Genomic DNA, 13,273 nt, shown 5'->3' with positions numbered 1-13,273 from the left:
AGACAAGTGTAATTAGAATAATTATAATTCCTACATGTTTTTGTTTATTTCATAATAATGAAATAAAGCTTTAAATGTTCACTGTATTATCATGATATTATAATGAACTCTCTTTTATTTACATGTGTCATCTTAAATTGGGACGTTAGAATCACCAAATCACATTATCAAACAATCCAATTCATAAACATATGTACTATATGGTTGTTCCCTTTTCTTATAACCAAAGTTTTATTAAATTGTAAAATAATTTTAATTATTAAAATAAAAAATATAAGTAAATTATAAAATAATTTTTATAAAAATGTAATTATAAAAATATTCTTTTTATAATTTTAATATAGAATTTTTTATCGCATTAATAATTTTTATTATGAGTAATTATTTAAATTCAAAAAATAATAAAATTGAAAAATAATTTTTTATTATAAATAATTATTTGAATTTAAAAAATAGTTACTAAAATATTAAACAATGAATTCTTTTATTAATAATATTAATAAGTTTATAAAATTGAAATTAAAAAATATATAAATTTTGATTTTGAATTTAATTTTGGAAGTTGAGGGTGTGACACAGTAACCTACAATAAATCTATCCAACCAAGTGTTGGCTATAGAGTGGGAACAGGAGTTTCACGGATTTTTTGTCGCTCCAACGAAAGAGGATCCGTGATCTATACAGAAAAAGACTCTTTTGGTGCGTCTTGTTAGAATTTGAGATGATATTTTGTAAATTTATATTAAATAATTAAAGTTATGTATATAAATATAAAATTTAATAAATAAATGTATAATCTTCTAAAAGTGGAAAAACTAACTCTTTTGGAATAATACTTAACAGTATCTATAAACATAAATTTAAATTTTAATATAATAAAACTAATATATTTAATTTTTAAAACAATAAAACTAAAGATTTCTTTTTCTTTTTTTTGAGTTCTGTATTAATTCACCTAATTATTCTCTTTAAAATTCACCTGGTATATTTCTCTGATCTCTTACTCTAACAACTTCATTCATGACAAAAATAACACCACACCGCTCTCCTCACTTTGTTTCTTCATCTTCCTTTCTCTCCTCTTCCTTCACAATTTGACGCTTTCTCAACCTTCTTCCTCGTCGATGGATCCCACCAGAGCTTTTGTGAAAAGTGTCAAACGAGTTATCGTCAAGGTTTTTCTCTCTCTCTCTATTTAATCACATATTTCACAACAACAACGTTCACTCTTCATCTAATCTGTTTCGCGTGCATGGAATGAAGAAAACCTAGAAAACTGTTCTTCCTCTTTTCTAGTTTGTGTCACGATGCATGCATGGAGGATGGATGGTAATGCCAGTGCTGTTTTCATATTTTACAGATGAAAAGGAACGAGATCTATATTCTTTATCGCTGCTATTTTGGAAGCATACATGCTGTGTTATTAATTAATGGTTCTGCCGATCACTGATTAAGAGATCAATAAATGGAATTTTTTTCAGTTAGAAATTAGGTTAGCATTGCATTAGAAATTAGGTTAGTATTTTTGTTAATTAGTTAGTATGTTAGTATGTTATTGTCATTAGCGAAACTAATTTTTGTTGGTTATTTTCTAAGGTTGGAACAGCCGTGGTTACTCGTAGTGATGGAAGATTAGCATTGGGAAGACTTGGAGCTCTCTGCGAACAGGTATAACACTTGCCAAACTGTGAAAATAGCATATATGAATGTGAAATGAGTGATTTTTTATTTTTAAACATATATGACAATCTGTACTATTGTAAGCATATATAAATTAAATTGCTTAAATATATGGATGTGAAATGAGAGATTTTTTATTTTTATTTTTATGAAATATTTTCTTAGGGTTTTACTTTCTGTATAATTTCAAATTATTGTTTTTAGCTTTTATAAAATCTATCAATTTTAATTTTAGTCTCCACAAATAAAAATAATTCTCTTTTTAAAGGAGTTTTGTTTAATCTCATATCACAAAACTATAGTAGACATGGTTTAGAATGAATACTTTCGGTTCAACACTTAAACTAGTGACACATAATATCTGAGAAAAAAAAGTGACACATAATATTGAAAAACAATTATTTTCAATTTTAGAGAGGTTCTAAATGCAAACATTTTTTTTTTTTGCAATAATCGAAATCAAAACACATATTTAGCTAAAAACATATTTAAATATAATTCAATTTGTATCACTTATTGGATAGCTCACAAATTGAAATTTTAAGTCTCTTTATTATCTCCACCAATTTTAGTCACCATATATTTACATGTGTGTAGGTTAAAATATGTGTCACATAATTCAGGAACTGAAAGTAGGTTAAACCTTAACAAAATTGGAGTTTAGATTTAATACTAATTTTTTTGTACAGTTTCTCTGTATTTTTAAAATATACTTTGATATATTAAAATATATTAAAAAATTCATATGTGAAAATTATAATGTATTTTGTAGTCAAACAAAAAAAAATTAAGAGAATACAAATTCCCAAAATACCATATCCAAATCCAGCAAAATATTCCATTATTTTATTCCTAAGTGTTTTCCCCTGTTTACGCACAATACCATCCTCTACTTCAAGCATTGGGTATGTAAGTTTATTTGAATATGAAAAATTACATGAATGGTGAATGGATGGAGTGAAGCTGGTTAAATCCTTGTTCGGTTTTTTCTACGTAAAATTATCAGCACTAACAAAGTTTACATATATTTGATGTTTTTCTCTGATTATACAGTTTTTGTAGTAACTGAAATATGTTTCCTGCAGCTAAAAGAGCTAAATGATAAGGATTATGAGGTTATATTAGTGACTTCAGGTGCAGTTGGTCTTGGCCGACAAAGACTAAGATATCGAAGATTGGTCAATAGCAGGTTTTTGTAATTTGTCTTTTGTTGTTGGTAACATAATTTTCAAATTCGTGCATCGAGCTTTGCATTAAAAGCTAGTGCATACTTTAGTTACATAAATCTGTAAAATTTGGTAAAAGTTAAGTATTTGGCGATGTATGTTCTTGTATCAAGCAGAAACAAATGTTGGTTTATGTTTCTAAAAACATTCCATTTGTAGTTTGTTCTTTTGTAAATGCTACATGAGCATTGTATGGCATTGAGAAGAAACTTGTGTAAACCTTTTCATGTTTCGATCGATATGAACTAGGTAGAATTTGAGAGAGTGGGAAGGAAAAAATGAGCCTGAAATAAAGGGTTTATTTTGTATGCAGCTTTTCGGATCTTCAAAATCCACAAGGAGACCTTGATGGGAAAGCATGTGCAGCTGTTGGGCAGAGTAGTCTCATGGCTCTCTACGATATCATGTTTAGTCAGGTTGGCGCACAATTAAATTGTGCATTCAATATTCCGGAATCATAAATTTGTATTGTATGTTTTGCCATAATACAATAACAGGTATTTTATTAATCTAACTGTTTCCTCTAATTGGATGGTGATATGTCATTTGCCTGGTGCAGCTTGATGTAACTTCGTCCCAACTTCTTGTAAACGATGGGTTCTTCAGGGATACAGCTTTCAGAAAACAATTGTCAGACACTGTGAGCGCATTATTAGATTTAAGGATTATCCCCATTTTCAATGAAAATGATGCCGTTAGTACTAGGAAGGCGTCCTACGAGGTATGCTGCTTTTCCTTACACAAATTTTCCTTCTGAAACCTTACTATTTTTTTCCTTAAAAAAACACTAGTTTGATTTTCTTGGTCTTGTGCGTTTGACTACTTTTAAGGGCAAGAACTGTCTGCAGGATTCTTCTGGTATCTTCTGGGACAATGACAGTTTGGCAGGTCTATTGGCTCTAGAACTTAAAGCTGACCTCCTTGTTCTATTGAGTGACGTTGAGGGTCTTTATAGTGGCCCTCCGTCTGACCCTAAGTCAAAGTTAATTCACACATATGTAAAAGAAAAGCATCAAAGTGAAATTACTTTCGGAGAAAAATCAACATACGGAAGAGGGGGTATGACTGCGAAAGTTAACGCGGCTGTTTGTGCTGCTTTTGCTGGCACACCTGTCATTATTACTAGGTACCTTCTATTTCACTCATATAAGAAAATGTTGGACTGCATATGGAAATATTGGCTCAAAAACTAATTACTTTTTGTTTCACTAATCAAATCTGACATACACGGTTTGATTAATTTATATTTGTTTCTAGTCTTTCACTAGTGGAGAGAGTTGTAAACTACTTAATTAATTCCCTGTGAATCATAAAATTGTGAACAAAGCATTGTGATTAAAATGGAACAAACTGTCATGTAAATAATTGTCACCCTTTCTTGGTTGTGAAACTTCATTAAGGATATCCATCCAGTTGATTTGACAAGTCCATTCCGTACTCACTTCCCTTGTTTGTAAGTACAAGGAAAAACCATACAAAACCACGGCATTGTTAGTTTCAAGATCAAGTGACGAAAAGATATCATAATTATGTTATGAATAATTTTCATTCTTTTACCGATATACGTATGAAATATGCATTCATGGATCACCTAGGCACAAGCATGCTTGTGTAATTTTGCATTCTTGCTGACTTCAAATTGCATTTCAACCGCCATGGAAGTGGCTTTGCTACAGACAACATCATAAGAGTGCTTCGAGGGGAAAGAATTGGTACTATCTTCCATAAAGATGCTCATTTGTGGACCAGTATAAAGGAAGTGAGTGCTCATGAAATGGCAGTTGCAGCACGACATAGTTCTAGACGACTTCAGGTGAGTGAAGTTACATGTATAAAATGTGAAGGGCAGTTTGGTAGTCTTGTTTTATTACATAATTGGTGCTTCTGGTTTCAGCTCCTAAATTCTGAAGAAAGAAGAAAAATATTGCTGGCAATAGCTGATGCATTAGAGAATAATGAAGGTTCGATAAGGCTTGAGAATGGAGCTGATGTTGCTGATGCAGAGGAGATCGGATATGACAGAGCACTCATATCACGTTTAACCCTGAGACCCGAGAAGGTAGAGACTTTATACTGAAGTGAAAAGTTGAAAGAAAACCTGCGCAGCTTTTTGCTAGTGTCAAGTCAAATAGGACCTGCTGCAAACTTTTTTAAATCAGATTTCATGAAGTTTTCTCTTTGATAGAACATGATTTTGTTTGACCTTGGATTTTGTATTTTTCAGATCTCTAGTCTTGTAAAGTCTGTTCGCCTTCTGGCTAACATGGAAGAACCCATTGGTCAGATTTTAAAGAGAACTGAGGTCAAAGCCCCTTATAATTATTTTAATACAATACATAAATAACAACTTGAAATTGGTTCTGTGTTGTTTAGACGTATTAACTTTTGTATTTATCCAATAGCAAATTCTAAAAAATGTTATTAGAACATGCATCCTACAACTCAACATTCGTATTTGAAATTCTGATTACTTCTCTGTGTCCAGCTTGCAGACAAACTCGTCCTGGAAAAAATATCATGTCCTTTAGGTGTTCTCCTGGTTATATTTGAATCTCGACCGGATGCCCTTGTTCAGGTTAGGAGACCCTATTCCTTCTCAATTATAATTCATCGCACATCTTCAATAAAAATGCCAGAGATATGAGCAAGTAGAGATTTAAAACTTATGTCTAGTGATACTGATAAAGTGAGTCTTAAAAATTCGTTTCGTGTATTAAATGTTGATCTTTGTTGAAATGGATTAATAGATAGCTGCATTGGCAATTCGAAGTGGAAATGGTTTACTTCTTAAAGGAGGAAAGGAAGCCAAACGATCAAATGCAATCTTACACAAGGTTTGTGCAACTCATTATCATAGACCTTTCTTATTTCATTGATGTCAATAATAATTGTCCACTTTATTAGGAGAATTTTAACTTAGAACTTAAATGAACTCAACAAAAGGGCCTAAGGTGAGGATTGACCAAGTTTAATAGCATTATATTAGATCAATTATATAGTGGATGAGAGACTTACTCCAATTATCGTCTATAGTATTCTTAGTATTTAAAAAGCCCAGGGCTTAGTTTAAGTTAGAAAATTGCTAAGAAGGTGAGAATAATCCAAATTTTCTATGTTTTATTTTAGCCATATTTCTAGTAGAATCATGACAAACTAAGGTAATCTCAATTAAGACTTTCCAACTAAGGCTACCTACTTGATGTGCTACAATTTGCAAATGCAGATGACCTAACAATAGATGTCTAACTGACTTACAAGAGTATAGTTTTTCAAGATTTATAGTTATATTTAAGCAACATATCTAGCAAATTTAAGGTTGTAATTAAGACAAACCCAAAGGGGCAACAATTAAAGCAAACTAGAGATGACTCCAATTAAGACGACTTTTCAACCAGTATTTCTCCATAATTTTAGCTTATTAATGTTTATATATTCACTTTCATCATTATTGTAGGTTATTACTTCGGCTATTCCAGATACAGTGGGTGCCACACTCATTGGGCTTGTGACTTCAAGAGAAGAGATTCCAGATCTGCTCAAGGCAATTAAAATTCTTAAATTCATTTGTCTGAAATGAATTTCAACTAACTAATTATACTTTGCCACAGCTTGATGACACGATAGATCTAGTGGTCCCTAGAGGCAGTAATAAGCTTGTTTCTCAAATCAAGGATGCAACAAAGATTCCTGTTCTTGGTCATGCTGGTAATATATGTATTTGCGTTTTCTATCTCTGATTAATGTTACAGTGTAAGATTTTATCAAGTTGGTATGTTTGAAATGCAGATGGAATATGTCATGTATACGTTGACAAATCAGCAAATATCGATATGGCAAAGCAGATCATTAGGGATGCAAAGACTGATTACCCTGCGGCTTGCAATGCAATGGTAATTACAGTTTACATCCCTTGGAATGTCTGCTCTAATGCATGTTTATCTGCCTCATATTTCCGTTTGAGTTTTCTTCATTTGCCATTTCATTATGCAATTTGATCTATTGACTCCGCTCATTACAATATTCTGTGCTGATGTTCTTAGGAAACCCTTCTTGTACACGAAGATCTGTCAAGCAATGGTGGACTTGTTGAACTTGTTGCTGAACTCCAACGCGAAGGTTTGACCTTGGTTGTTGCGAATAAACTTATGATGAACAAAACATGCACATTCAAGTTGGATTTTATATACATTCTTAGGTTAGAGAGAGTGCATTTAAAATTGAAAGAGAAAATATGTATAATGATTAATTAAAAGAAAACTTAAATTAAAAGGTAAACTGTTGTCATATTTATCAAAGCTGATAATTTTGTTCTGACTTATGAGGTATGAGTTTCAAGTTTGTGAAAAATTAATTTCATTCTGTTTATTTAAATATAGTTTCTTTTTCTAAAAATTTACATGGCTTTGTGCTGTTAAATTGGACCACATGCACAAAAGGGATAACAGGACTAGTGCGATTTAATGAATCTGCAGGCGTTAAAGTATATGGTGGACCAAGAGCCAGTGCCTTGTTAAATATTTCTGGAACAAACTCTTACCATCTGGAGTATAGCTCACTAGCTTGTACAGTTGAAATTGTAGATGATGTATATGCTGCCATCGACCACATACATCAACATGGAAGGTAAATTCGGGTTCCCCTGCAGAATCTGCATTTTGAATCGCTATATTGCAAACCTTGTTAAAAATCTATTTCTTTCCTTCCTGTCTCTGCAGTGCACATACTGAATGCATTGTTGCAGAAGACTGTGAAGTTGCTGAAGCTTTCTTAAATCAGGTTGACAGGTAAATATATTTTTTTCCAGCAACCTTGTTGGTCCTTTGCTTCCAGTGCCAAATTCCAAGAAATACTATGCGGCACTATCGTGTGGTAGTTTAATTACAATGCATGCAGTAATTTGTCTGAACCACTAACATCTTCACTTTCTAAAATTTCATTGTCTAGTATATTGGATATTACATTTGTCCATACATACAATTCTTTGTATTTGATGATTGTTTTTTTAGTTCCATCTATATATTCTAAAATTTTTGGGATAAAGTCACCTTTTTTTAAAACAATGGAAGGTCTTCTCATTACAAAATCAGTTTTTGTAGCTTGTTTCATCTGTATCAGTAGAAATGTTAGTAGTATATAATGTAACCAGCATGTTATGGATATTTATACTACACTTTTGCTCTACTTCTATTTTTCTGTTATAAAAAAGAAAAAGAAGAGTTGTTAAACCATTAAAGGAACATAATTTGTTTCATTACAGAGGCTGTTTAGTTGTGGCTGGTTGTTTCATTTGTATTCATAGAAATGCTAATATTAATGTAATAAGCATGTTATGGATATTTCTACCTCACTTATGCTCCAGGGCTTTGATCCTATCATTTGTTCTGTAGATTGATAATTAATAGAAGTTAGAGTTTGGGAATGTTTCTTAGGGCTGTTCACAGGTTGGCTTCAGTAAGTTTTGTGTAAACCCATTACCCAACCCACTAAGAAAATATCTGATAGGACTGGGTTAGGTTTCTGCATTTTTTATGCTAAACTCAATCCAACTCACTTTTAAGTGAATTAGATTAGATTGGATTAATTGATCAAAATTTTGAAAATGTTTTTTTTATTACAAATTTTAATTTTCAAGTATCAATTTAATTAAAAAATATCATAATTTTTATAAAAGAATTAATGGACGATTTAATCAAGTTATAACAAGTTTGTCAAAATTAATTCAAAACATGAAAAAAAAACACAAATATATATATATATATATATATATATATATATATATATATATATATAATTTTTTCCACAAACTAGACTCATTTATATTAAATCCATCATTCAACTTGTATAAGACTGGACTGATTCGGGTTGGATTTCATATGACCCAATCATTAATGAAATTCAATCAAAGGATTGTATTGGTCGAGTTGACCATTTTCTAGGTTTTTATGTCATTTATTGTTTTTTAATTAAAATAGGTTGTTTTGATAATGTATTATTCTTTTTTTCTTTATCAACACATCACTTGTTGAGTATATGTGAACACTTCTAATTGTTACCTTTTTACCCAATGAGATAGGCCTACAAAAACAATTATTGGAATTCATTTGTGTGAATTAGATTTGTTGTGATTGGTAAACATTAATAATATATAAAACATTTCTGGGGAGAACTGAGAGAAAGATCATAATGGGGAAATGACAAAGGAAGTAAAATCATGTCAGCATACAAATATCCTTACTTGATATTTTCATTAAGATCATTATATGATGACAAAGGAAGCTTAGGACCAGTTCAAGGTGGAGTGATAGAACGAAGAGGATATAGCTTCTAAATATGTGTAGAGTTTAAAGTTGTCAAAATGAATGGTAACGAATTTGTCAGAGTTTCTTGATCGACTGGTCACACATATGTGGTTGTTTAGAGAAGAACTGAGTGATCAATGTGTGGCGGAGAAAATCTTAGCTTGTCTTCTTGAGAGGTTTGAATCAATAATCTCCTCTCTAGAAGGGAACAAGAATTTGACGAAAATGATGAATTCTCTACAAGCCATTGAGCACAGACGATCTTTCACAATGGAGGAGAGTATGGAAGGTACCCTAGAAGCACAAACCAGAGGTAAAGTTCAAAAATGGAAAAGTTGTTGGTGATAAAAAGGAGAAGTTTGAGGAACAAAACAACAAGGGTAAAAGTTGGAAAAAGTTTCCTCCTTACTCCTACTCCAAAAAGAAAAACCATACTAAAAAGTTTTGTTGGTTCGAACTAGATGTCAGGGGAGTCTGTAACCAACTTGGGTTTATAAAAACCGACAAAACCAACAAGGACAAACTGCTTAGATTGTCCTACACACCACTAGACAGAGGAGCAACTTTTTGTTGCAAGTCGCTACTCAGGAAGTAAGAGCAGAGGAAATTAGTTGATAGAGAGTGAATGCACAATCCACGTGTCCCATAATACTAGCATTTTTAAAGAGCTAGGGAAGACATACATATCCAAAGTCATTATAGGAAAATGAAAGAAACATAGTGCTGAAAGGTAAAGGAGTTGTGTATGTTAAGACTCTCTCAAGTACTAATTTATTTAAGATGCTTTTGCACCCAAACTAAGTCAGAGTATGTTGAGTGTGGGAAAGATGATAGAGAAGAACTATTCTCTAATTTTTTTTAAGAATGAAGTGTAAAATATTTTACCCATCTAAATGAAAGATAAATGTTTTCTGGTTGAAGGGAAGAATAAATAGGAGCAAGCCTTTGCAACCAAGGCGGAAAACTCACATCTGTGGCACAAAAGACTTGCCACTCAAATTATTCCATTGTGAAATATTTGAGCTTAGAATTACAACAGATTGAAGGTCAAGAACTCTAATACAAGTCGTGACATGGAATCTATAAAAGTAAAGCATGCGCAGCTCAAAAAGGAATAGAAAGAAGAATAAGACCCTTAATGATTTGCGGCAAAAGAACATTGCTGAGGCGAGGCAAAAGAACATTGCTGAGGCGATGCAAAAGAATGACATGAAAATTAGCTCTTTTCAGTTTGTTATTGTGAAGCAACAAATCTTGTTGAAGATCTAAAGAAGCAAAATGAACAATTCAATGCTAAAATCATTCACCTTGAACAAAAAATCAAAGAATAAGGAAAGGAAAGCTAGATGGTTTGGAGGGGAATCAGTTCAAGGAAACAAGGGATTGAACTTCACTAGCTCGCATGTTTTTAACAAAAATGTCAAGAAGATGATGATGACGACTACAACAATGAAAATGGTGAGGATGACAATGAAGGTGACAAGGATAACAATGAAGATGAAGACGATGATCGTGATGATCACAATGAAGATTATGATTGGGAGGAGCATTGCAGCTCTAAAAATCAATCAGCATATATAATAATGAAGGCACTTCTGAAAGCCAAGTTTGAATTGCTAAGATATTGGAGTATTGAAAAAACATCTCAAGAAATATTAGAACTTGAGAATGTTTCTTTGATGGGTCACTCTAGCGGAAGCATTTTATTTGTACCGCCATTTATCATAAGAAGAGAAGACCTTGAGAAGACTCCTATGTCATAAGCAAATTAATATAAAAAACGATGATACCACCTTTAACAAAAAACATTAAGGTTATAAGTTAATTTCTACCAATTATTGGACTTTTCTAACAGTTTTTATCACGTCAGGATGCATGTGATTAAATAGAATTAATGCATCGTTGTGATTTTATGCATAACTATTCTATGAATTATGAATTAGTCTAGTTATGGACTTGATGTTGCTGACTGAGGAATATACATTTTTTCCTGGTGCATAAACAGTGCTGCTGTATTCCACAATGCAAGTACAAGGTTTTGTGATGGAGCTCGATTTGGCCTTGGTGCAGAGGTAATGTACTTTCCATCAGCATACTCTAACAACAGCGGCATAGTCATTCATATTCTCTCTTGTATTCCTGGTTTTATTGTTGATCAGGTTGGAATAAGCACAAGCCGAATTCATGCCAGAGGTCCTGTCGGAGTTGAAGGGTTGTTAACAAATAGATGGTACGGAATTCTTCAGTGCCTTATGTTTTTTCTTCTATTCAAAGAAAGTTCACGTCAACTGTACAAACATCTTCAATTATTCATGAATTTGCCAGAAATTATTCTTGAATGTACACATTTCTAAGTTTTTATTTTTACGTTAATTTTCTACTGAATTAAATTAAGGTAGACTAAATCATGCACTATGATGCAGGATATTGAGAGGAAGCGGGCATGTTGTAAATGGTGATCGAGGGATCACCTATACGCACAAGAATCTACCAGTAAAAGCATAAATGCGCAGCTAGAGATTGTTAAGGATTATCGCCATTCACCTCATTAAACCAGCAGCAATTTTTCTGTTATATTTTTCTCGTACAGAAGTTTCTGCTGCCGTCCGTGCAATGTGTATTTTGACTTCCATATTTACCCCTTCCCAGATTTTTTTTCCTTATCTGGAACATGCTTAGGGGAAATAAAATAACTGCACGAATGATTAGGCTATGTACTCGGGATTTTTTTTTATTAAATTACTGCTTGAGATTGTGAAACAGCAATGCAGTGACAAATAGGATTATACATTTATGGTTTTGAACAGCAATATAACCTTCTGAAGTTGCCTAATTATGTTCTTCTAGATACTCTAACTTACATTATTAATAAACATTGCTGTGACTTAAGGGTTCTGCACTACAAAGTTTAGATTGCAATGTGGATGATTAAAAGACGCAACTCTTAATTTCTGAACGTGCATCAAGAAAATATCGATCCAAACTAATAAACCACCTTAACATGAAGAAGGGCCAGAGAAGCTCAAAATGTTCTTATATGATGATTTATATAGGTAAGAAGCCTCATGTTACTTAGAACGCTTTAACAGAGATGGATTTTTTTAAGTAAAATAGTTAAGAGTTGAAATGGCGTAGTGATTAGTTGATAATTGGACAAAAATGTGCGTGTGGCACTCAAATCAAGGAAATATAATTCCTAATACTGTAAAGTGCAATAATTTTTTCGATGGCTTCTGCAAACAAAGGGAATCGTATGTTCGATCTCATTGATGAGATGCTTGATGGGGCTCAAGACTCTAGCCTCCTTAGCTGCAATATATTGTTTGACGTTTTTTTCAAGAGATAAGCAACTTGATGACGCAGTTGCATTATTATTTTTGAAGATTGATTTCCATGGAATTTGTTCTCTTGTGCCCATATAAAACGTATAAGTAGTTGGCTAGTTGCACAAGAGCGTTTTCAGGTTCTTTTGACCAAAGGTATTGTCCAAAATGTTCATAGTCTGACTAAACAATATGCTCCGTGGAATCTATAAGAGAGCTTGTTTGATACAGCTACAACTTTTCTTCTAGAAATGAACGTAGATTTTCTAATCATTGAAATGATAAAAATATAAAAAGTAACCCTGAATAATGTGTTAGATTGAAGATGGACGTAGTGTTTTTGAGCCAGATATTATTTGATGGAACCGTGTTAGATCGTTTGGCAAGATTTGGAAATTAGATTGCTGCGAAGAAAAGAGTTATTGCAATTAACCTTGTGTGAGTTGACAATGCCACGGTGGATATTGGATTTATACAGGGATAGTTTAAAAACTAGCCAATGTAAAACTTCTCCTTGCTTTGAATATTGGAAGTTTTTATTTTTTTTTGTATGTGAATCTGTTTTTTTTAAAGGCGTTAAGTGTAGTTTTTCAATCAAAATTGATTTTTTTCCTCAATAATTCTTTTTAATAAAATTGGTATGCAGTGCAGCACGTAAATATGTAATAAAAAAACAAAAATATTCACGAGGTAAAACAATAATTAATACAATAAAGAATAACATCGAAGGTTGAAGCTTATTATT

At 32.3% G+C, this 13,273-nt stretch overlaps 1 protein-coding gene across 3 annotated transcripts; it reads left to right on the top strand.

Moving 5' to 3' along the window:
* The first annotated feature begins 1,023 nt into the window (after positions 1-1,023).
* LOC108327781 (delta-1-pyrroline-5-carboxylate synthase) lies at positions 1,024-12,047 on the top strand. 3 transcript variants are annotated; one of them, XM_017561482.2, is made up of 20 exons: positions 1,024-1,175; positions 1,597-1,668; positions 2,766-2,869; positions 3,220-3,322; positions 3,466-3,627; positions 3,755-4,032; positions 4,569-4,719; positions 4,801-4,965; positions 5,131-5,208; positions 5,392-5,481; positions 5,654-5,740; positions 6,361-6,447; positions 6,515-6,611; positions 6,693-6,796; positions 6,947-7,022; positions 7,379-7,529; positions 7,622-7,690; positions 11,211-11,277; positions 11,365-11,435; positions 11,629-12,047. In XM_017561482.2, the coding sequence occupies exons 1-20, from the start codon at positions 1,125-1,127 to the stop codon at positions 11,708-11,710; spliced, it is 2,145 nt and encodes a 714-aa protein (XP_017416971.1). In that variant the 5' UTR covers positions 1,024-1,124; the 3' UTR covers positions 11,711-12,047. The 3 variants fall into 3 exon arrangements, with proteins under 3 accessions (XP_017416971.1, XP_017416970.1, XP_017416969.1); XM_017561480.2 differs by having other exon boundaries at positions 1,045-1,175; positions 3,737-4,032; XM_017561481.2 differs by having other exon boundaries at positions 4,569-4,965.
* Positions 12,048-13,273: the final 1,226 nt, after the last annotated feature.

This window comes from Vigna angularis, chromosome 2 (assembly GCF_016808095.1).
Source record: "Vigna angularis cultivar LongXiaoDou No.4 chromosome 2, ASM1680809v1, whole genome shotgun sequence".
Taxonomy (NCBI): domain Eukaryota; kingdom Viridiplantae; phylum Streptophyta; class Magnoliopsida; order Fabales; family Fabaceae; genus Vigna; species Vigna angularis.
Note: the sequence above shows the minus strand (reverse complement) of the source record. Positions and strands in the feature narration are given on the sequence as shown.

What these genes read in the sequence shown, in the direction of transcription:
- LOC108327781 (XM_017561481.2), top strand. Translation starts at nt 1,125, where the DNA reads ATGGATCCCACCAGAGCTTTTGTGAAAAGTGTCAAACGAGTTATCGTC. An exon ending in GATTTGGCCTTGGTGCAGAG is followed by an intron (nt 11,278 to 11,364) that starts GTAATGTACTTT and finishes ATTGTTGATCAG; the next exon opens with GTTGGAATAAGCACAAGCCG. An exon ending in GGGTTGTTAACAAATAGATG is followed by an intron (nt 11,436 to 11,628) that starts GTACGGAATTCT and finishes ACTATGATGCAG; the next exon opens with GATATTGAGAGGAAGCGGGC.